Consider the following 21830-nt stretch of genomic DNA (forward strand, 5'->3'; position numbering starts at 1 on the left):
TGTTCATTGACATTAATTAACAGAGATGTTGATATGACACGTTAAGTGTCATAAGACACATATATATAACATCATTATAATGACTCAATCTCTAAAAAAGAAGTAAACACAAACTCCTTTTTGGCGATGAAAACCCAGTCGTCACAATGAGAAGTGAAGAAGTTCCTCCTAAAAGAGAAGAGGAATTCTTAAAGAAATAATTCGGTTCCGCATGGTGATAGAGGTAATGGGCATGCAGTGACAGATCGAGGGACATATTGACACGGTTTGATGTTGATATTGATGTATTATATTAACACTTGATGTGTGTTAATTTTTTATGTCAACGATTTATTTATTTATTTTTGTTAATATGATACACATGAAATGCCTATACTAACAATTTAATTTTCATTAGACGAAGTTATACTAATGGAGGCAAATCTAACATCAATCCATTAGTGTGAGCCAAAAATTTCCATTAGTGATTATATCTTAGAATTTTTAAAAGTTATTGTAAGTATCTATTTATCAAGCTGTATCCATTTTTCGTTTTTATATTTATATATACTGGCTAAGTCATCACTTGCCAAGAGTTCTAGATAATTATTTTATTACTGGATTGTACCAAAAGATAATATGTTTCAATTTTCAAAGAAGAAATAGTCAACTTATGTAAATTTATCAAAATAAACTTAACTATTTTCACAGAGAAAAAAAAAACTTAATTTTGAAGTTAATGTGACGTTATATTTAATTTATAATAATTGTTTATGTCTTCATTAGATCATGAGAGAGTTAATTTATAATAATTGTTTATGTCTTCATCAGATCATGAGAGAGTGTAAGAGAGGAAACCCAATTTTTGTAATCAAATGCTAGGAAGCATATATATTGATATTGACCTTCTATTGTGCACTGAAGTCTGAAGTGGTTGGTTAATGGGAAAATGCAAGGCATTTAAATATTTCAGTTCTCCACATGTCATCTTAAGGTTGGAAGGGAATTTGTAGACCAAACGCAATAGCTAATGCGTACGTATTGCATCCGACTCTACATTAAATACTAATTCTGACGTGTGTGATAGTGATTGTATATTTTACGTGCAAGAAATAAATGAATCAAGTTTGTGAGAAAATGGAGATTCAATTCTCTATTCCTAGAAAAGTTGAAAACAAAATATTCCTTCTATTAGTTGAGTTGAGTGTGCAATTTTCCTTTTTTAAACATTTTTTATATGTGAAACAGTGAACCATGGTTATTAATTGGCATATTGCTTCCCACAAGTGACAAGTAGGTTTTCCTTAACGATGACAAATCCTAAACCATGGGCGATGGGCCCTTAAAAGCTTTCAAATTACCTCAATTTTTAGGTGTCTGATTCCCATCCAAATCATACATCCTTATTCCTTGCAGCTAGATTTTGTGGTTTGGCACCATCTTCCTTTTTTTTTAAAAAAGTTGGCACCATATTCCTTGGACCTATATAGCTTCTTGAAAAGAGTGAAATTTCTTCTTAGAAACAAACATTTTATTGATGTAAATGCTAAATAAATTTCATGCATCAATAATACTAGTATTAATATTTTTTTATGAACAAAACTAGTAGAACCACGAGGTACTTCCAATACTATTAGAAAGGACGAAAATGACATGTTGGAATTGTTACGAGAAATTCATTTAGAATTACTGTGAAGCCTAAGCTGCTAGCAGTTTTATGTCTTATAAATACATTTTAACGGAGATCTTCATAAAAAGGATTGTTCACCGAGCAGAATTTGATAGTATTAATATTATGCCATATAAATGCACTTTAACAGAGAAATAACAAAAGAGATGCTTTAAAAAAAATAGGTTAGAGTTGCTTGTAACAATGACACAAACTCGCTTAAAAAAAAATAATGACACAAACATGCAGTCAAAAAACCTGAAAAGTCACATCTGAAATGTAGAACCAAACATACTATTAGATTTTGAGTAGTTGTATCATCATTTTATATACATGGATCTGACCATTAAGAAAAGGTGTATTCAGATTCTAAATAAAATAGAAACCTACAATGTCAGCAAGAATAAAATAAAACAAAGCTCAAGGCTACCACTGAGCTTGCACCATTGTATGGTGCCCTGATAAGGATATAGGAACAACTTCAATTTTCATGGCCCATCCCATATATGCATGATACTTACAATACCAAAGTAGTTGTTCTCTCAGATTCTATCCAATATCTTCCTATTGCTCTCTAATTTCTGGCGTCAGCATGGCAATATTGTCAAAAGGACAACCATAGAGGGAAAAGATAATTACAAAGATGAGATGAAGAATATTAAACACAGAATATAGAAACACTCAAGATCATATCATCAGCTATGAAAGCAACTTTTGTTATTTTTGTTTCACTCGGTAGACTGCAGCAATGAAAGAACTTTTTACAGCACTTATCTTCATCGACAAATATAAATTCAATTTTTCATCCTTTCATTTAAATATTTTCCTCTTAAATTTGTGTCAATAGGATATGAGAAAAGTCAAATGTAAATCTTCACCACCTTGCAAAAATGTTGCTCTCATTGATTTACTAGTTACAATCAGTTAGCCGTTAGTTAGAGCAAATCTAATGCAAATGCTTATATTAGTTCTTAAAATGAAGCAACTTGAGAATATTATTAGAACAGATGGAAGAACGGTTGCTTAACCATTAAAAAAAAATTCAAGTTAAAATGGAAGTTCATGTGAGTAAAGAAATAAAAAGGAACCTATTAATAATAGGTTAAGAACTCAAGTTAAGTTCTACTGTTGGAGTTAAAATTAGAAAATGTACTTAAAACTTATTTGACAACAACTACTAAAAAAGAGAGAAAAATCTAGATCAAGTTCTTGAATTTGAGATCCCATTCTGCTAAACCATACAAATTTTTTTATAATATATTTGTTCAGAGGGCGAGCCCTGGTGCAACGGTAAAGTTGTGTCTTGGTGACTTGTTGGTCATGGGTTCGAATCCGGATTAAAACATTTGTTCCATCTTGACAAGAGATTCAGAAAATTTTCTGGGCTAAATCTAGATGGGTGAAAGTGAAATAAAAAACTGTAAAAAAAAAAAATAAGAGAAATAAATCACAAAATTGAAAAGAGACAGTTTGCTGATCCACTAAGCTATATATAGATGTCTGTCCAAAATAGCTGGATGGTCACATAATGCAGGAACCTAAGACAGAGATGAGCTAATCATAATAAGCATTAATTCCACCATAAAAAGAAAAAAGAAAAACAAGAAAGAAACCTCTAGGATAAAAGTTATCGCCTCCTAACCAAAAGATTGAGGATTTCCACTTTCCAGGGTTGCAGACTTGCAGTCGAAGTATCTATTTTCATCTAAAAGAGAAGTGAAAAATGAAGAGAAGTAAAAGTGCAGCATGTCACATAACATAAGTGTGTATCAACTTGTGCAAACTTGGAGGTGCATGAGAGATTAACTAAAGCTAGGCTTTACCCCAGTCAACCTTGGGGGAAAAAAATTTCAAAGATAGAAAAAGTACATATTATATTTCTGTCATCATCTGCTAAAGTAACTTCCTTAACTAAAATGATGAAAATCTACCTGCTCTATTGGATCACTTATAAGTTATAAGCATTAACATATGCAGACTAGCAGCGAGCAAGTCTAAACTAAGTTGAAATGATAATACTAGGAACCAACTCATGCAACTACACTGCCTCAAGAATTGTATTTAGTCCAAAGAATTAAGGGTAAAAATAAATACTTAATCAAAATCATATCAATGAAAGTACTTATTCTAATGTGCATAGCTAAATTACATTTCCATGAATGAGTCAAACTAAAAAAATAAATGTGAAAAGATAAAAAAAAAATATGCACAGGTAAATTACATTACCGTGACAAGTGTGACATTCTCTCCTTGTACAGAACATTTACATTGTATAATATAGGGGGAAAAAACATTATTCAGACAGGCCCATGAAGAATATAAATTGGTGACAGCATAACCAACAGTAAAAAAGAAAAAAAGTGGGATAATTCCTAGTTTCCAACAGACAAAAACACGTAAAATAAAATCTACAAAAGCAGGTAAGACAGCAAAGCGAGGACTAAGGATTGATGCTGTGGATGGTTACAGGGAAGGAGGAATCAGAGAGAGAAAGCCATTGAATTTGGAAAAGAGGGGGGGATGCAAATGCTGACACTGAGCAAGTGCATGGCTGAAAAGGTTCCTGGTCCTGCTGCAATTAATTTCCAACGGATTTTCGCGGCTTATTTTTACTTTATTGAATTTTCTTTTATATATTTGTTTTACTTTATAAAATCATCTAGAGTTAAAATATTTTAATTTGCTGTTAGTAATAGATGTTAAAATGATCGATAGATATATTATATTAAATTTAATATTACACATATTATTTTATGGAGCTTAATTAGACTCTAAAAGATGATATAAAATTTGTCTTAAATCCATTGTTTGGTCATCTATCGTCACGCTCCAAACGGATAATTTTGAAAGTGAATTAAAAAGTTGTCTTAATCTCAGTCACCCCTAACCTGCCTATAAAGTTTTAACAATCCTTGTCATCCAAGTCAATTTTGCATGAGTTAACCTCAAAACCCAAACTCAAAGATACACTAAAGATTCAATCATACCTGTGGCAAAAATTCTGTTACATCTCAGGCTGGCCTCATTGACTTTTCACTCTTGGGTCCTGCCTGCGTACCACAATTTGTAACTCTTCTTCAAATTCAATAGGAATACCATTGACAAGAGGGAAATTGGTGTGAGATTCAAAACCATTGACATTAGCCAAATAACCAAGAGGTAATGTGACCCCACATGAGCATATATTTCCGTAAAGATCCATGATCATGGATGAAGTGGCACAAATACATCTTTTAAATGAGATGAAGAGAAGGGGTCAAGGGTGTACTTACATGTTTGCCTTGGTATTTCAAATATTTATTAGCAGCCAGAAAAATATATAGGCTATTTACCTTTATAAAACTGAAACAAATACATCCTTTAAACTAAACATGAAAGTCTATGCTAGTTGATATTTTAAATGCAACTTTATCTTCAACATTAAATTAAACAAAGGCGACTGTCTTGGATGCCCTAAAGAATTGAAGAAGCTGTAACACTAGAAGTGAAATAACATATTCATTTGGCATGCAAACTAAGCCTATGATAGAGCTTGGTTAACCCAAGAAGTAGGAACCAGACACGACTTAGATTTAAGTCAAGTAAAAAAATTAGTGAAGTTAGTGTAATTAATAAATTAGATTAGTTAGACGAAGAGTATCGATCTGGCCATGGTTCACATTATGAGTTGTACTTTGAATTCAATTCCCTGAAATCAAAATTTGAGTTGTTTGAGTTTCATCTAATGATTCTGATTTATTGACTATAGATCAGTTTCAATTCTTACGTACGGAAATTCTTACTCTCTATGATTTTGCCCGAGAAAATAACATGCATAATTGATTGAGTGAAGGCAAGAAAAAAAAAAAGACCTGTACGGTATCCTAGTAAAGTCGAGAGATTTCCGCCTTCATAAAATAAAAAGGCAAAATTATATTTTTGGTCCTCCAATTTATCTTTAGTTTTGGATCTAATTTTGTAAAATCGTGCAATGTTAGTCTCCCAGACCACAATTGAACGTTGACCGTTAACAAATGATGTTGACTGTCACGTGTCACGTTCTTATTGGATGGATGATGACTATCACATGTCATATTCTGATTGGTCAATGAAAATAACAATTCATTTCATCTTTCATGGAGTTGACATACAATCAGAACATGATACATGACACTCATCATCCAATAAGAATGTGACACTTGACAGTCAACATCACTTGTTAACGGTCAACGTTTAATTGTGGCCTGGGAACCAACATTACAAGATTTTACAAAATAGGGGAACCAAATTTGTGAATTAAATTATTAGAGGAACAAATCCAAAACTGGAGATAAACTGGATAATCAAATTTGTAATTTTGCCTAAAATAAAATAATGACGACTAAAATGAAAGAGAGTATCACACCTAGAGTATAAGTTGGTCGATTTGGGTTAGATTTAGTTAAATTTATAATTTAATTTAATTAAATTTAAATAGGTGGTTTAAATTGATTTTTTAAGAAAAAAATAAATAAAATCGAACTCGGTTGTCAACGGTTTGTCTATTCCTTTTTAAAATGTAATGTTTATAAGTTAACATTTTAATTAAATGAATCAAACAAAATTATTTTTTGTTAGATTTTTTATTAAAAATAATTTTTTGTAATGTTGTCACACCTCACTTCATTCCATTGACTCTTATCCATCTGTCTATTCACAGGGGATGAAAAATTAAGTATACCATATTTGAGATAAGGAGTTTTAGTAAGCATAATGAGGATGAATTTCAAACATTTTTTTCTACCAAAACCAATGAGACATTATGAGGTTTACCCTTTGTAAATAGATTCAAAATATTTTTAGAAGCTCACCCAAAGTGACTTTAATTAATAAAACACTTGTCTCTTTGATCCTGGAGGTTAAGGATGCGTTAATGTTTATTCAATTCAGGTCAATAGGTCTATGTAATCAATAATATTTGATTTTTAAAAAATTTAAAAATATATAGTATATATTATGTATAACAATAATAATAATAATAATAATAATAATAATAATAATAATAATAATGAATCAATGAACCAAGTCAATGAGTTCAGATATTAAAATCCATAACCTAATCCAAAATTCAACAGATTTAATTGATTTGATTAAGATCTAATTGAAATACAAAAATTATTCAATCAAAATTATTTGGATGGATTTAGGTCAATTTAAATTCACATGTGACCCACACACCCTTACCACCTTAATTATATGTTTCTAACTGTTCTCCTTATACTCCATAAAAAACATTAAATAAATAGTGCATACGTTTGTCAAAGCATAAAAATTATATAGTATTTTGCTTACCCAAGGAGTTATTTTTGTAAAAAAAAAATTATAACATATTTTAAGAAAAACAGTTTTATACAAGTTGTCAGAAACAATTATTCTTTTCCATCCAAAGTAAGTGTTGTCCTATAATATTATTTTACATAAATAAAAAAAACATAATATTAATAGTTTTACAAAATTATTCTTATTAAATGAATAAAAAGTATAATATTAATATGAGATCCAAAAATTAAAGTAATATGTATTAAAAATATTAATAAAAAAATAATTAATGTTACATTAAAAAAGTTGAATCCGTGACATTTTTTTCCTCAAATAAGACAATTATTTTAGGATTTAGGAGGAAGGAAAGATATATGATAAATCAACTCTTTTTTGTAAATTTTATTTATACACATAAAATTTAAATCTAACCTTTTTAAGGAAGATTTGACACGTATCACGTAAACTAATTACCCATTTGTGGTGAAATTTTTCTTTTTTTGTCTCCTCAAGAGAACACGTATTTTCCACCAAATACATCATCTTTATTCAATCTCTCCAATTAAACTGAAATAATATCAGGTTAATTGATTGATGTTTGTTTCAAGACGCAAAGAGAATTACAATTACTCAAGACACAACAGAGAAAAATCTGTGATAGGATGATTGATGTGACAGGGATATAAAAACAAAATTTTATATAAAAAACATATTATATGAACAGTATAAGTAGTTATAAGTTATAACATATTGATATTATTCTATTTATTTTGCATTTTTCTTGTTGTTTCTTTCTTAAATTATTTCCTTTGGAGGCACAAAAGCTCACTCTTGTGTTGATGATGTACTCTTTCCATCGGTGTCCTCGAGATAGGAGGGTTTGTGAGCTGTGACACACAACACAACACATAGTGGCATGGCCTGAAGATACAAGACACAACTGTGTTTTTGGCTCCTTGCATGTGAGTCAAGTAAGTAATTGGTGTACCTATTATTATTATAGACCCCGGTTCCAACCAAGCCTAACACACCTTTTTCCTTGTTCAGTGTTCTGTTCTGTTCCCACTGCCTCCACGGTCACTTTCCCCTGACCCACTTCAAACATCATATGAAACTAATGCAAAATTTGCAAATAACCGAACCACACTACTAGAGAGTGGAGAGACACTCCATTCACATTTCTCTCACATCAAATTCACTGTGCCATGCCATGGACCTCCCCAGCCACAAATTCTTTCAACCTCCATCTGCATTGGCACCACATGGGGTAAGAATCCTCCTACACTTAATAATAATAATAATAATAATGTCCTTTGAAGCCATTTCATTTCTCACTCACTTTTTTCTTCTTCTCCTTTTTGTGACTCAGGAAGCACTACTCACTGAGAGCAACATGAGCTTGTATGGGAAAAGCAAAGACGACCCTTTTGCTGATGACTTCCCTGACCCACTTTGCAAGCTCAACCTTAAAGAAACCTCTGAGTTTGTCAAGTCATTGCCTTTGCCAATGCCAAATGGCAGAGCTGAAAGCAGAGGCCATTCTGTTTCACAACAGAGGAGGCTACTAGATTCACCCTCCACACCTGGAAGACCAGTTTTCACCTTCAGCTCTGGCCTTCCAAGAAAGAGCTTCCCTTCCAAATGGGATGATGCAGAGAAATGGCTCATGAGCACTTCTTGCCATGACTCACCTGCTCACAACAACAACACTACGAAGGTTTTAGTTTCAGACTCCTCAAAGGTCACAACCAGACAACAACAATCTGATGATGATGTTGGCTTCAAGCAGCAAATGGAAGGTTTCTCGGAGAAATCAAGGGTCACAGAAGAAAGGGTTTCGTCCAAAGCTGTCCCAAACTTCCCTTGGTCTCCTTCTTTGGACCACCACCATAACACACTCAGCGCTTTCCATGGCGTTAAAGACATTGTACTAAAAGGTGGGATATCACAGACTTAACTTCAAAAATTGACTTTATCCCCCTCCTTTTTCCTTGCCTTTATTTTTTTCCAATTTACCCTTTTAGCCATCGTTGTCTTCCTGTTTCTTTTCCCTTTTGTCTTTTTTATATTCTTTTTTATATTGTGGGTCGGTTGAATATTAAAATTTCTTACAGTTTCATTGTATTCTGAGCTGATGAGCATGATGGTAGCTTGTGCGGATACTGTTTGCAGCTTCTGACATAACCTAGGATCATATATCTCATGTATCCAAATTAAAAGCTGAGTGCTAGCAACATACTGGTTAAATTAGAAGTGAGACTTACTAAATTTTGTAAATTTCAGTAAATTTCAGTCAATATTGTATAGAGTGTGTTCAGAAGATTTTGTTAGAGAGTAACATTTCTCAAATTGAGAAACAAATTTCCTCATCCTATTGGGGTGCATTTGAAATTGTACGGAACATAATACAAATAATGGACTACACAATTTTACTAATGTAGTGAATTGCAATGCAGATAAATTCACAGACAGCATAGAGCCAGTTTTGCCAAATTTGAGATATTTAGAACCTGCTAAAGAAGGGTTCTTGTTTAGGAACCAAGGTGATGGAGCAATGCAAGATGCTTGCACAGAAGTGGTTCAACATAGAGACATTGGGACTGAGATGACTCCACTGGGAAGTTCCACAACTTCAAGATGCCACACCCCAGTTAAGATTTCATCGCCTCCTCGGCACAACACTCCTGCAAGTAGGTCAGGGCCATTGGCCTTGGCTAGCAGTGCCTGCACTCTTGATGTTATTCAGCTTGAGGAGTGCCATTTTTCCAAGCTGCAACTAGGAACGCAGTATGATATAGTCCCTTTAAATTGGAGCTCAAGTGAGGAGGAAGAAAAGGAAATATCTAAAAGCTTGAGGCACAATGGTAGCCACAAAGCTGATTCAGACTGCATAGCTGCTGCATGGGAAGAAGAGGAGAAGACCAAGTGTTGTCTTAGGTAACTCAACCTTAATAGTTTCAGTGCATTGAATAACTATTTTCAATAACTTCTGACACATTTTCAATAACCTTAATTATCAATTTGATTCTCAAATTTTTAAAAGGTTCAATTTAATGCTCAAAGTTTTTAAAGATGAAATCAATTTGGTCTTCAAATTATTTTAAATATTTTAATTTGGTCTTTAAGTTCTTAAAAATTTGAAAATCATATTGATTCATTTTTAAGAATTTGAAGGTTCAATTGATTCATTTTTAAGAATTTGAGGACTAAATTAAACCTTTTAATAATTTGGGGATCAAATTAATTTATTTTTAAGAACTTATGATCAAATTGAACCTTTTTAAAATTTGGAGACCAAATTAATAATTAAGTTTTTCAATATTATAAATAAGCTAATTAAATAAGGAGCAAGACTTTTTTAATTTTTAATAAATTTCGGCAAGTATTAGAGAGTGTTATATAGAATATTTTGTTAGTATTTCTCTTGTTTGTAGTTTTCTTCTGATATGTATGACTGGAACTGAATTGTGATTTTGAGTTCTTGCAGGTATCAGAGAGAAGAAGCAAAAATCCAAGCTTGGGTAAACCTCCAAAATGCTAAAGCAGAGGCCAGGTCAAGAAAGCTTGAGGTATTTCATTGCCATTCATAGATTATATTCTGTATAACAAATTTGTACAGTTTCTTGCAAGTTTCTTGCACAATAAGAGAAATAGGTAGAAATGTGAAACAAAATGAGTGATATAATAAAAGAAGATAAAGAGAGAAAATACTATAAAAAGTGCGTTACCTATAATATACTTCAAAATGCTAGTATCAAAATGTTATTCTAAGCCATAGATGTAATGGCATAATATAACTAGTATAAAAATGCTATTCTAACTTCTAAGTCATAATAGCTGTAATAGCCGTAATTGTTGAATGTTAATCCAAATGACAGTTGTTTAATCCCTACTCATAAATTAAATATTCAATATCAGGACAAGTTAATCTCAATCTCGAGATTAATTCCACTTAAAAGATTTTTTTGGAGTCAAGTAATTTTTTTAGTTTGTATCTCTAAAATCTAAAACAATATTTTTAGATTTATACTAATAATCATATGAAATTGGTTAAAGGAATGTTAAAAAAAAAGAGTTACTGAAACTAAAATTAACTTATTTTACAAAGACCAAGAATGATAATTTCAAATTTTAAGGAAATGAAAACTAAATAAAAATATTTTAGAGACTAAAGTTAAAACTTGTTCATTTTACAATACCAAAACATATAGTATAATCTAATTTTTTTTTAATTTTAATATTTTAACATGTAAAGGCTGTTTTGCCGCTGGTTGTATGTCCGGCCCTCCATTTGCTTGGTACTTGACTAGTTGCTTTTGAGTTTTGGCATTGAAATTTGAAATATTAATAATTTGTAAAGTACAAGATATCCATTACTGGAACTTTACACTTTTGGAAGCATTTTGAACTGTTTGTAAGACCATATTACTGTGTAATGCACATGGTGTAGCCTGTTGTCCTAAGCACATACTAGTAGAAACCCATCTCTATCCTCACTATGTAATACTAACAGGTTTTATGCATTAGCTCCTGCTATCAACTTTTGACCACAATTGAATGCATTGCCTTTGCCTGGCATGTTGATGACCTATACCTCGAGCCACCCCCAACTCATGCACACATTTTATTATTATTTTCTTGACCAGTCCACGGTCCAAGTCTGAGTCTTCCTCCAATCAAATACATCTCCATGTTCATGCTTCACTCTTAATTAAGAAAAAATAATCATCAAACTCTTAATTAAAAAAATGAAACCCAGAAGCAATAATGTTCGTAATACTACTTATTATATTAGGGAGCACATGTGAACATTACATTTAGAAATTCGTGAGAAATTTGGGGTATTATGAGTTGGTTAGTGTTATGTCAACTTGAAAATATAAAATTTATAGTAGTAATTATCTCGCAATATAAGTATGTCATGTGTAATATTTGGACATTTTTAAAACAAGAAAAGAATAGCTATTAAGTTCTGAATGTTTATGGTAATATTCTGTGAGGTACATATGTAAAAAATGTTATTCTTTTTCCTTTGTTACTATGATTATGATTATTATAATTTGGTTTGAGCACCAATCTTCACCTTGCTTTGATTCCATTATTATTTGGAGGATTGATGAGTTTTTCTCGTGTGAATGTCTTGTCTGGGTTGTCAACAAAGGCTAGGAACGTACTTTTGTGACATAGTACTTGGTTAAGAACTTGGACAGCTGGACAATGGAGATAGATAGGGAATCAATATACTACTATTCTAAATATAGACCATAATAATAAAAACAATTTCCAAAGTTGAATACTTCTAGGCATATTGTCTTTTTCAACATTCTATTGTTAATAAATTGTTTCTATGTTCTAAAAAAGCATTGAAATCAAAACATGAATATGTTAAATACTGTAGTACTGTTACAGATTACCAAGCGAGTTTTCAACTTCAAAGTTCAAAACCATGTCATTGAAACTAAGCATGTTTTGTTGAAAATATTGCTTAGGTGAAAATACAGAAGATGAAGTCAAGCCTAGAAGAAAAGTTGATGAAGAGGATGTCAGTGGTTCACAGGAAAGCTGAAGAGTGGAGAGCAGAAGCTAGACAACAACATTTGGAGCAAATCCACAAGGCCACTGAACAAGCTCAAAAGATGATTCATAAACATAACTCACAATTTTCAAGGCCCAGTTCATGTGGTTGCTTCCCTTGCAATAACAACCATCATTAAATATATAGTTTTGTTAGGAGTGTCAAAAGAGACTTGTTAAGGATTTAAGGATAAAGAATATTTAATAAAAGCAAAATTTTAATATATTGAAATTTTAAATTGCTTTATTTTTTATTTAGTGCTATCTCTAGTTCTTTATATAAACATAAATAAATAAGTATATGTTTTTTCTTAATTATAAGAAACTAAATAATTTTTAAATATTAATTATTATTCTTTATCTCTTAATTTATTATGAAGTCTATTAATGAAAAAATTGTTCATTATTCATGCAAGTAACGTATTCACTAGTCTATTAACACTTTAAATCATACTCAATTGTTTAAAAAAAAAAATCCCTTAAACCTGGAGCGAGTGTGTGTGTTCGCTTAACACTTGCCCAACATATCTTGAGCCTCCAATTCCATATACAGTATAAACCTGGAATATTTCATATCCTTTATAATATTTTCAAAATCAGAAGTTCAGAGCCACTTAGATAAGTCCAAGCAAGGTACACAGCATATCTAACTCATGGGACTACACAATAGCTCCGAAACCTGAAAATTACAAAGGGAAAGGTGATGTGGATATGTTGTTTTTCCACTTGTTCTGATGCTTGTGTCGTTTTGTATTTGGATTATTAGTTTAGATTAGGAGGTCGAAAAATACAAAGTTGACAAGCAAATAATAACAAAGTAAAGGGTATCCCTCCCTTTCAGATATCTCCCATCATGAGGTTACGTGAACAGAGTGATTTGCTGCGTATAGTAAACTAGATCCTGTCTCTAATGGGGCACAGGGGTCACATATTCCAACCCTTTAAATTTAATCTTTTTAATATATTTTTTTGTCCCTCAAAGTTAGAATACTGTTGGTTTTGTTTTTTTTTTTTCAATTTTGAAAAACATTTTTTTAATCCTTTCGCTCAAAAAACAGTCAAAAAGTATTCACATGATATTTTTTTAAAATTAAGAGACCGAACAAATAAATTTAAATTTGAGGAAAAAAAACAGAAGTAGTACTTTTTCTCTTTCTTTGCTTTTCTCTTGTAATAGGAAAAAAAAAACAGTAAAACTGACGACTTTTCGCACTTCCCTTCTTTCAACCTCATATCTCCCAAGCCTATTCTTTGTTTAGTAAAACTGACGTGAAGTTTAAACACAAATAACGTGTTGAAAGAAGTATGTTATGGGTATTCTAATACGAAGTTTATTCGATTAAAAAGAGATTTATATAGGACCTAATACAAGTATAAGAATGGAGAAAATCAAATATCCTTTCAAGTCTTGCATATTCAAAATGCAACTATAAGGAGTTGACAAATTTATTCCTGAAAACAAAAGAGACTATTTTCTCTAACTACAAAATCCATCCTCATCAAATATCAATTGGGTACCCTTAAATTGACGGATAAAATTCAAGTAGGACTTAGTCACGGAACTCATCCATGAATTTTTCATGGAACTCAGTCAAGCGGGTGACGATGGCCGGAATCTTTTCTTCTGGAGGCAATATGGTGCACCTAAAATGCCATGTGCCAGGAACCTTGCAAGACACAACAACAATTTAACAATACAATCAGTTTAAAATTATCAAAAGGATGGAAAATGAAATCATTAATTTTGTTGGTCTATATCAGTAAATGAATTTATGTCATATGCTAAATTAAAGAGAAGTGTTTTACAAAAAGAATAAGTACATAAACTAACCTGTCCAAAACCAGAACCAGGAACAACAACTACTCCTGTGGCATTAAGCAAGCGTTTGCAATAGAAGTTATCAGGTGTTGCATTTGCAGCCTCTGCAGCTTTGATAGCCTTTTCGGACAGGCGAATTTGGGGGAACAGGTACATTGCCCCTTCTGCTTTGTTGCATGTTACACCCTCTAATTTGTTGAATGCATCTTCTAGTGTCTGTTCAGAATAAATCACAAAAGAAAGCAAAAAAAAATTGGTAAATATTTTAGGGGCCATGGTGGTCAGTTCATAGTGTAAGAGAATCTCTTCAAAACGAACTCTGGTGAAGTGGAAATCGAAACTTCCATTGGGGCAAAGAGGAAATGCACCTTAGAAATTCTAAAATATTACTCTTGAATCAAAGTTAAAATGTTGGGTGCTTTTACCATCTCAAATTATTTCCTAGGTAAACTAACCTTTGCACGCCTGGCAAGGGACGCCAAAATATTCTCCTTCTCAGCCATGAATGAGTCATAGGACTCATCTCCAACCTGCAGACATCCATTGAATACATTGAATATCAAACTAGTAATGGAATGACAGAAATGGTGAAATTTTATACCAAACCACATTTCCTTATTGTGAACAAGGAATTCTGTTTAAAATAATTTAATAACACTGTTAATTATTAGAGATTCCAATGGGGGTTACCCTAATTACATGCCTTCTTATTTCAGATGGGATTCTAGGTGTATTTTGGCTTAAAATGCCAAAGGCATGGAATAAAGAAAGCTCCAACAGGAGTGGCGCATATCACTCTAGAGTAAATGCATAGTTGTCATTGACCAATACAAAGTTACTGTTCTTGAAAGGCAATGCTTCAAGTATAATTCCTTCCAATTAACCATGTACACTCTTTTATAGTGCAAGAGTGCTGCTGATATTTTAATTCTAGGTTGGCACTCTAACCAATCATGGTAAGAATTATGTTCAACGCTCTTTTAACTATTCAAACAAAAGAATTATTAATTTATTACCCAAAAGGAAATTTTACTTAAAGATGCAAGGAGTTAACCTTGGGTGGACTCATGACCAAGCTTGCAAGAATTTGACCAGAGATATTAGAGCAAAGGTTGACAGATGCCACTTTATATATTTGTTCCCTCACTTCTGCAGAAAACCCAGTCACCTCCATATAACCTCCTCGTTTCCCACACTCCCCGTGATAGCCTGAGGACAAAGAAAAAGGCATCTTCCATCAATATGGATCATAAATTAGCATAAAAGTCTAGTCTCTCTTGTTATAATTAATTAATTCTGGTACCAACTTACCTTTGGAGACTGATTGAAAAGATACTAAGGTGATATCATTCTCACCATATCCCATGGACCGAGATACCTTCTTGAAAGAGTGAAATTTCTTCTCAGGAACATAAACATTTTCTTGATATACCTTCAAAATAAATTCCACCCATCAATAGTATATTACACTTATAATAGAATCATCCCATATATGCTTCAACAAAACAGTAGTTTCCAATATATATTTTGACATCATAAAAAAATTCGGATAGGATCTAATAATTGTCGTCATATCCAAGGTGCATGAATTACAACATATTTAAAATCAATTTAATTGAATATCTAAGATTTTGAAGAATAGTCCATTTACCTCATCAGCTAAAAGAACCAAACCTTCTTGCTTGCAAAACTCTACTATATCTCGCTGATTTGCCTCACCAAGAACCTGGAGGCATGACAGAAAATTCAAGTTATCAAATTTAATCAACAAAGCTTCATGAATTCTAAGCAGTAAGCATCCTCCTATATTAAGAGTACAGCTTAATCAAACGCTTAAATAAGCTTTCATCACATGAGATTATAACATACATAAAATTGACCATAAAACTCAGAAATAAACTAAAAAGAATTGAAAAAAAAAACTAAAAGGAGCTTATATAGGAGTCATAAGTCATTTTCATTAACCCAATTAAGCTCCACATAAGCTCTTTGAAACATCCCCTAAAACTACATAATTCCTTGCCGCTCACCTGCCCCGTTGGATTGCCAGGATTTATAACAACTAAAGCCCTAACATTGATGCCCTTAGACTTGGCAGCCTCCAATTGCTTCTTGAGTTCAGGTATTTCCAACCCCCAGCCTGTTGCTTCATCTAGATAATAAGGTACCTTTAGAAAAAAAGATATTGAAGTTAAGCTGATAATCCAACCAAAACATTATAACAAGATAGTTCGCATTCAAAGTTTCATGTCAATCATGCACATATACATAGACCATTTCTCTTATTTGTCCTTTCAAAGATGGCACATAACCTATAAAATCATCAAAACAGGGTGCATCTATATAGTGACCAAATTAAATTATGCATTATGCAACTGTATGGAGAAAACATTACCAGGCAGCCACCATGGAGGGCAATTGAGGCTGAGTACAGAGGGTACTGTGGAATGGGACACAGAATACCGTCATTTTCTGATCTAATGAGTAATTGCATCATATTATGGACCTGAAAACATAGAAATGATGGCCTTTAAATTCAAATTTTAAATGAAACAAAGTCTACACCATCATCTTTAAAACCAAATAGGAAATATCAAAGGTAGAGTAGAGACATACAGCAGGGCTTGCACCATCAGTCATGAAAATGTCATCGGGATTGGCAGGAAAACCATCACGCTCTTCAATTCCAGCAGCTATTGTATCACGCAAGCCCTTGACACCCTGACATGGAAATAAGAATAATTTCATGGCCCTGCCTGTGAATAGCAATGAAATAAGCCAAAATTTGATAACCCAATTAATACCTGACTATGGCTATAGGCACCAGTTGCTCTCCCAGGAATCTGATCCACAATCTGCCATGCTCGCTGTATTGCGTCAGTACTGCAATATGCCAAAGGACAATTTATATCAAATCATCAGTAACGGAAGCAACTTTTATTTTGTTCCACGGGATAGACTACGGCATTGCAAAACTGAATTAAAGATATCAATTTGCATTTTTTGACACATTCAAATTCAATTTGCATCCTTTCATTTAATATTCTCATCTTAATTCTATGCACATAAGTTGAGGGAAATCTATTATACATTATTAATCAAATAGAAAACAATGCTCCTAAACCATTTTCATAGTCTAATTATTTGTTCCATCAAGAAAATCTTAAAGACAGTTTGCCATTTCACTATGACTATTTATCTAGATGCTGCAACTTAATTTATTTATTTTTTTATCCTGGTACCTGAACAAACCCTGTGTTTCACTTTTGTCCAATATAGCTGGATGGTCACATAATGCAAGAACCTGGCAGAGATAAGATAGTCAGAAAATGCATTGCTTAATTTGAAATTTGCTGCATTCACTGAACAGAATTATAAAAGGCAAACCTCTCGGAAAAAAGTTATTGGCTGCTGGCCCAGAGACTGAGGATTTCCAATGTTGCAGTAAAGTATCTATTTTCAGATAATAGAAAAGTGAGGGGAAAAAACAAAACAAAACAGAATAACAGCTTCATGAAGAGGAGGGGTGGTCAAAATGGAAAAGAGCAAAAGTGCATGTTATATTTATCTTTTTTTATAAAACTAATTAAAATCTATCCAGCAGAATTGGTTCACTTCATTGATCAAATTTTCCAACAAACCCCGAAGGCAGATTACCCATTCCAATTACAAACTGTCTTGTGAATAAGGAGATGCAGAATTGCAGCATGTCAAGCTAAGTTGAAATGTTAATACTATAATAGCTAGCTCATACAACTACACTTATACCAATTTATATTGCATCAAATAAATGCATTTGATCCATAGAGTTAAGGATATAAACAAGGAATCATAGAAGAAGACCCTTGGCACAAGGGTTGGAGTTGTCACCGTGTGACGGGATCTTCACATGTTCAAGTTGTGGAATCAACCTATTACAAGTACAAGGCAATCTACTAAATACCCACACAGTGGGTTCAAGTTCAACCCTTACATGAACACCATGCACATATTAGGAGATTTCTAGTTAAAATCCTGACCCTGAGAGTTAAAATCCCAACTAGTTGCACTCAAAAAGATATGAAGATGAAAAAGAAAAGTACCTCATCAAATGGGTGAGAACCTGGATTGGCCTGTAAATCCTTTTGCAAATTCTGCAACATGAAGCCATTGTAAGCCGAGAGTATTATAACAATTGCCCATAGAAAATTCTTAAGTGATCAATTTCAAGTTATATTCCAGTAAAAGCCATACTGATAATTTAGTGCCAGAAGAGCACTGTGAACTTAGTTTAACAGATTAACATATTTTGTCAATGTTAAAGTATAAAACGTCTATCTTGGAATAAACCAAGACAAGAATACTTGGTTCGATGAATGACATTCTAATATGTACAGCCAAATCACGGTACCTGGGCAAGTGTGACAACCTCTCCTCTAACAGCATACTCACATTTCAGAACCTAGACAACAAAAAACATTAGTTTCAAATCAGCAAATAAAGTATTAAAATTGGTGACATCATATCCAACTACTAGTGGGAAGGTATTCTGGCAAACAATCACACTTTATAAATAAAATAAAGCACTGTTAATAAGAAAAATCCATTAAATAGCATAAACCAATCCAACTATGTTAAATTAGCCTGAATTGGAAGTATGATCATAATAAGACATATCTCTTTTTCTACTATTTTATTCCACCAATTCCAGGGTTGAACACAATTAAGAAGCAAAAGATACTCAATTGAGCATACAATAGTAGAAAAATGAGCTATTACTCGGTCATCAGTTACACACTCACACCACTAGACAGAAAACAGCATAGAAAAAAGATCAGAGTCAAACATGACTCACAGATCAACAATAATAAAAATTAGCAATCCTTGCAGACCAAAAAAAGAAATAATTTCATCAAAGGTCGATCCTTTGACAAATAAACACGTTACACATCATGCACAAACTAAAAGAGAAGAAACCAAAGCAAAACCATACACATCAATTCAACATCACACATGCCCAGATTAAAAAAAAAAAAGCCTTCAAAGCTTGCAACTTTAGCACGGCCAGAAGTAAAAAACCAAAAAACAACAATCCGGGTGGGTCTGAAAAAGAGAATTGAAGGCAACACAAACCTTGGGGTTGATGTTTTGAGCGGTGACAGGGAAAGGGGAATCAGAAGCCATGGAGAAAGGAGTAGAGGACAAGAAACGAGAGCGAGAAAATGGGGAGAGGGATGAAACAGAAGAAGAATAAGGAAAGGGATGGTGATTATGATGGTGACGGTGACGCAGAAGAAGGAGTGAACGGTTGAAAAGGTGCCTGAATCTGTCTGCAGCATATTTCCGCATTGTGAGGGTTATATATAAAGAGAGATTTGATGATTGTGTGAGATGCGATGTCGAAAACAGACACACAGGGCGCGTGCGTGTATCTAGAAAGAAACAATATATGACTTATACTATGTGTCGTGTGCTTGGAGAACTTTCCACACCTCTAAATTACGAGCCGCCCACTGAATGAGAAAACTTCATGCTTCAATGCACCAGCATCAGAAGATATATATATACTCTTACTCATTACACCAACCATCCCTTTTTCTTTATTTTTATTCTATTAAAAAAATGTTTAAATCACAATTATCTTTCACCATAACCAATCTTATTCTGATCACTAAGGTAGATAATTACTGTAAAGTTACCTTTCACTGTTTAACATCATCACATATCCTCAAAACTACTAATTAAACTAAACCAATCTCCTATTGATTGATTCAGACACTGCATACACTTAAATTTATCTTGATCATGCTAACATTACTTGTTAATAAATGAATAAATTAAAACTTTTCACTGAAAATTATATTAAAATTGCATTGAAACTCGTATAGAGTACACTCCAATAAAAAAAAATAAGCCTATTTTTAATTTCTTAACCAACTTCTTTTAAGACATTAAAAGACATTTATAAGCATTTGTCATTTTTTTATTCTAATATCATGTCTTAAAAATGTCGATTTTGTTTATCACAATATAAAAGTTAGTTTGTTAACACATGTCATTAGTATACTTATTAATATGTTTATTATTTAGTCCATAATACAATATTATTCTAAGTTAACTAATGATTTTAAATTCAACTCTTAATATATAATTATTATTCATAATAATTTTTTTTACTGTATAATAATTTTATTCAACTTTAACCAAATTAACTTTCGTAGAATACCTATAATTTATACTAGAAGTATTCGTCATGTTTTCTTTATAGTTTTGTTAAAGATTTACTAAAAAAATGTTGCAGTGTAATGTAGATATAAGTTACCTTTTTCAGACTAATCAAATTAGTGATGATATAAATTATTCTTTTTAAAAATAAACTAAATTAATTAAAATACAATTTAACCTTTTTAATACTAATCGCTATCATATAAATTATATTTTTAATTAAAATTGAATTAATCACAAATGTAAGTTTTTTAAAAAAAAATCAATTATGATACTAATTTGCATCATACTTAAATCGATTACAATTAAAAACGATAACTTGTCATCAATAAATCCAATTTTAATTAGAAATATAATTTATATCATAATTAATTCTATTATTATGAAAGAAGGTATCATGTGTTATTATTTGTATCATAATCAAATAATTAAAAATATATATATAACAGAATTACGATTATGATTATCTTCATCAAAATTAGCTTATAATTAAAAGTTAATTTATTAAATTGTAATTTTTTAGTAAAACTAATTCTTGAAATAGTTCAAAAATGTAAAATGATAAATAAATAATAAAATTATGATTTATTTATAAAAAAATAATAAATAATTTGAATAAATTTATTAAGGATAAAAAAGAAGAAAATATAAAAAAATAGAAGATAAAAGCTAGTCTTTTAAAAAATATTATTTCAAGTAGTATTTCAAAAAACATTATAAATTACTAATAAATTTATAAAAAGTTATTATTTATTAAATAATTAAACAAATTTTTTAATTAATAAAAAAAAAATCAACTAAACTGTCTTATCAAACATAGTCTATATTTATATATAAACTTAGATACACAAACCAAATCATGAAATCACAATTAATTATATTACTATATAACATGTGTCATTATTATTATAATTTGTATCATAATTAAATCAGTTATTATTTAAATGATAAATTATATATTAATAAATAATTATAAAAAATAATATGTAACAAAAATACAAAATCACAATTATATTGGTATGTAAATCTAAATACACAGTAGAACTACGATTCTACTTACTTAAAATTTAATAATATTCAATAACAGTGTAGTAGAATTACACAAATGTATTGATATGATACTATATTAGAGTCACATATTATTATTTTCATTAAATATTAAATATTAACTTAAGGAATAGATAAAAATGGTAAAATTAAAATAATGAAAGATTAATTTTTCAAAAATAATTATGAGATCAAAATTGTGAAATAATGATATTAAAGAGATTAAAAAAAGTAATCAAGTATAAAATTAAGTTTTATTTT

The 21830-nt window shown here is 31.5% G+C and overlaps 2 protein-coding genes across 2 annotated transcripts; one reads left to right on the forward strand and one right to left on the reverse strand.

Moving 5' to 3' along the window:
* The first annotated feature begins 7803 nt into the window (after positions 1 to 7803).
* Positions 7804 to 12738, forward strand: LOC114418221. Its single transcript, XM_028383464.1, has 5 exons — positions 7804 to 8192; positions 8295 to 8862; positions 9382 to 9862; positions 10413 to 10494; positions 12415 to 12738. The coding sequence occupies exons 1-5, from the start codon at positions 8136 to 8138 to the stop codon at positions 12637 to 12639; spliced, it is 1413 nt and encodes a 470-aa protein (XP_028239265.1). The 5' UTR covers positions 7804 to 8135; the 3' UTR covers positions 12640 to 12738.
* A 1069-nt stretch (positions 12739 to 13807) lies between these two features.
* LOC114418222 (alanine aminotransferase 2-like) lies at positions 13808 to 19818 on the reverse strand. The gene is made up of 15 exons (XM_028383465.1): positions 19431 to 19818; positions 18709 to 18759; positions 18401 to 18451; positions 17706 to 17771; positions 17561 to 17622; positions 17123 to 17201; positions 16935 to 17039; positions 16714 to 16824; positions 16349 to 16486; positions 15970 to 16044; positions 15630 to 15750; positions 15373 to 15527; positions 14774 to 14848; positions 14331 to 14534; positions 13808 to 14166 (listed from the first exon to the last, which is right to left on the reverse strand). The coding sequence occupies exons 1-15, from the start codon at positions 19644 to 19646 to the stop codon at positions 14050 to 14052; spliced, it is 1626 nt and encodes a 541-aa protein (XP_028239266.1). The 5' UTR covers positions 19647 to 19818; the 3' UTR covers positions 13808 to 14049.
* Between the last annotated feature and the right edge of the window lie 2012 nt (positions 19819 to 21830).

The sequence above is a fragment of the Glycine soja genome, chromosome 7, assembly GCF_004193775.1.
Source record: "Glycine soja cultivar W05 chromosome 7, ASM419377v2, whole genome shotgun sequence".
Taxonomy (NCBI): Eukaryota; Viridiplantae; Streptophyta; class Magnoliopsida; order Fabales; family Fabaceae; genus Glycine; species Glycine soja.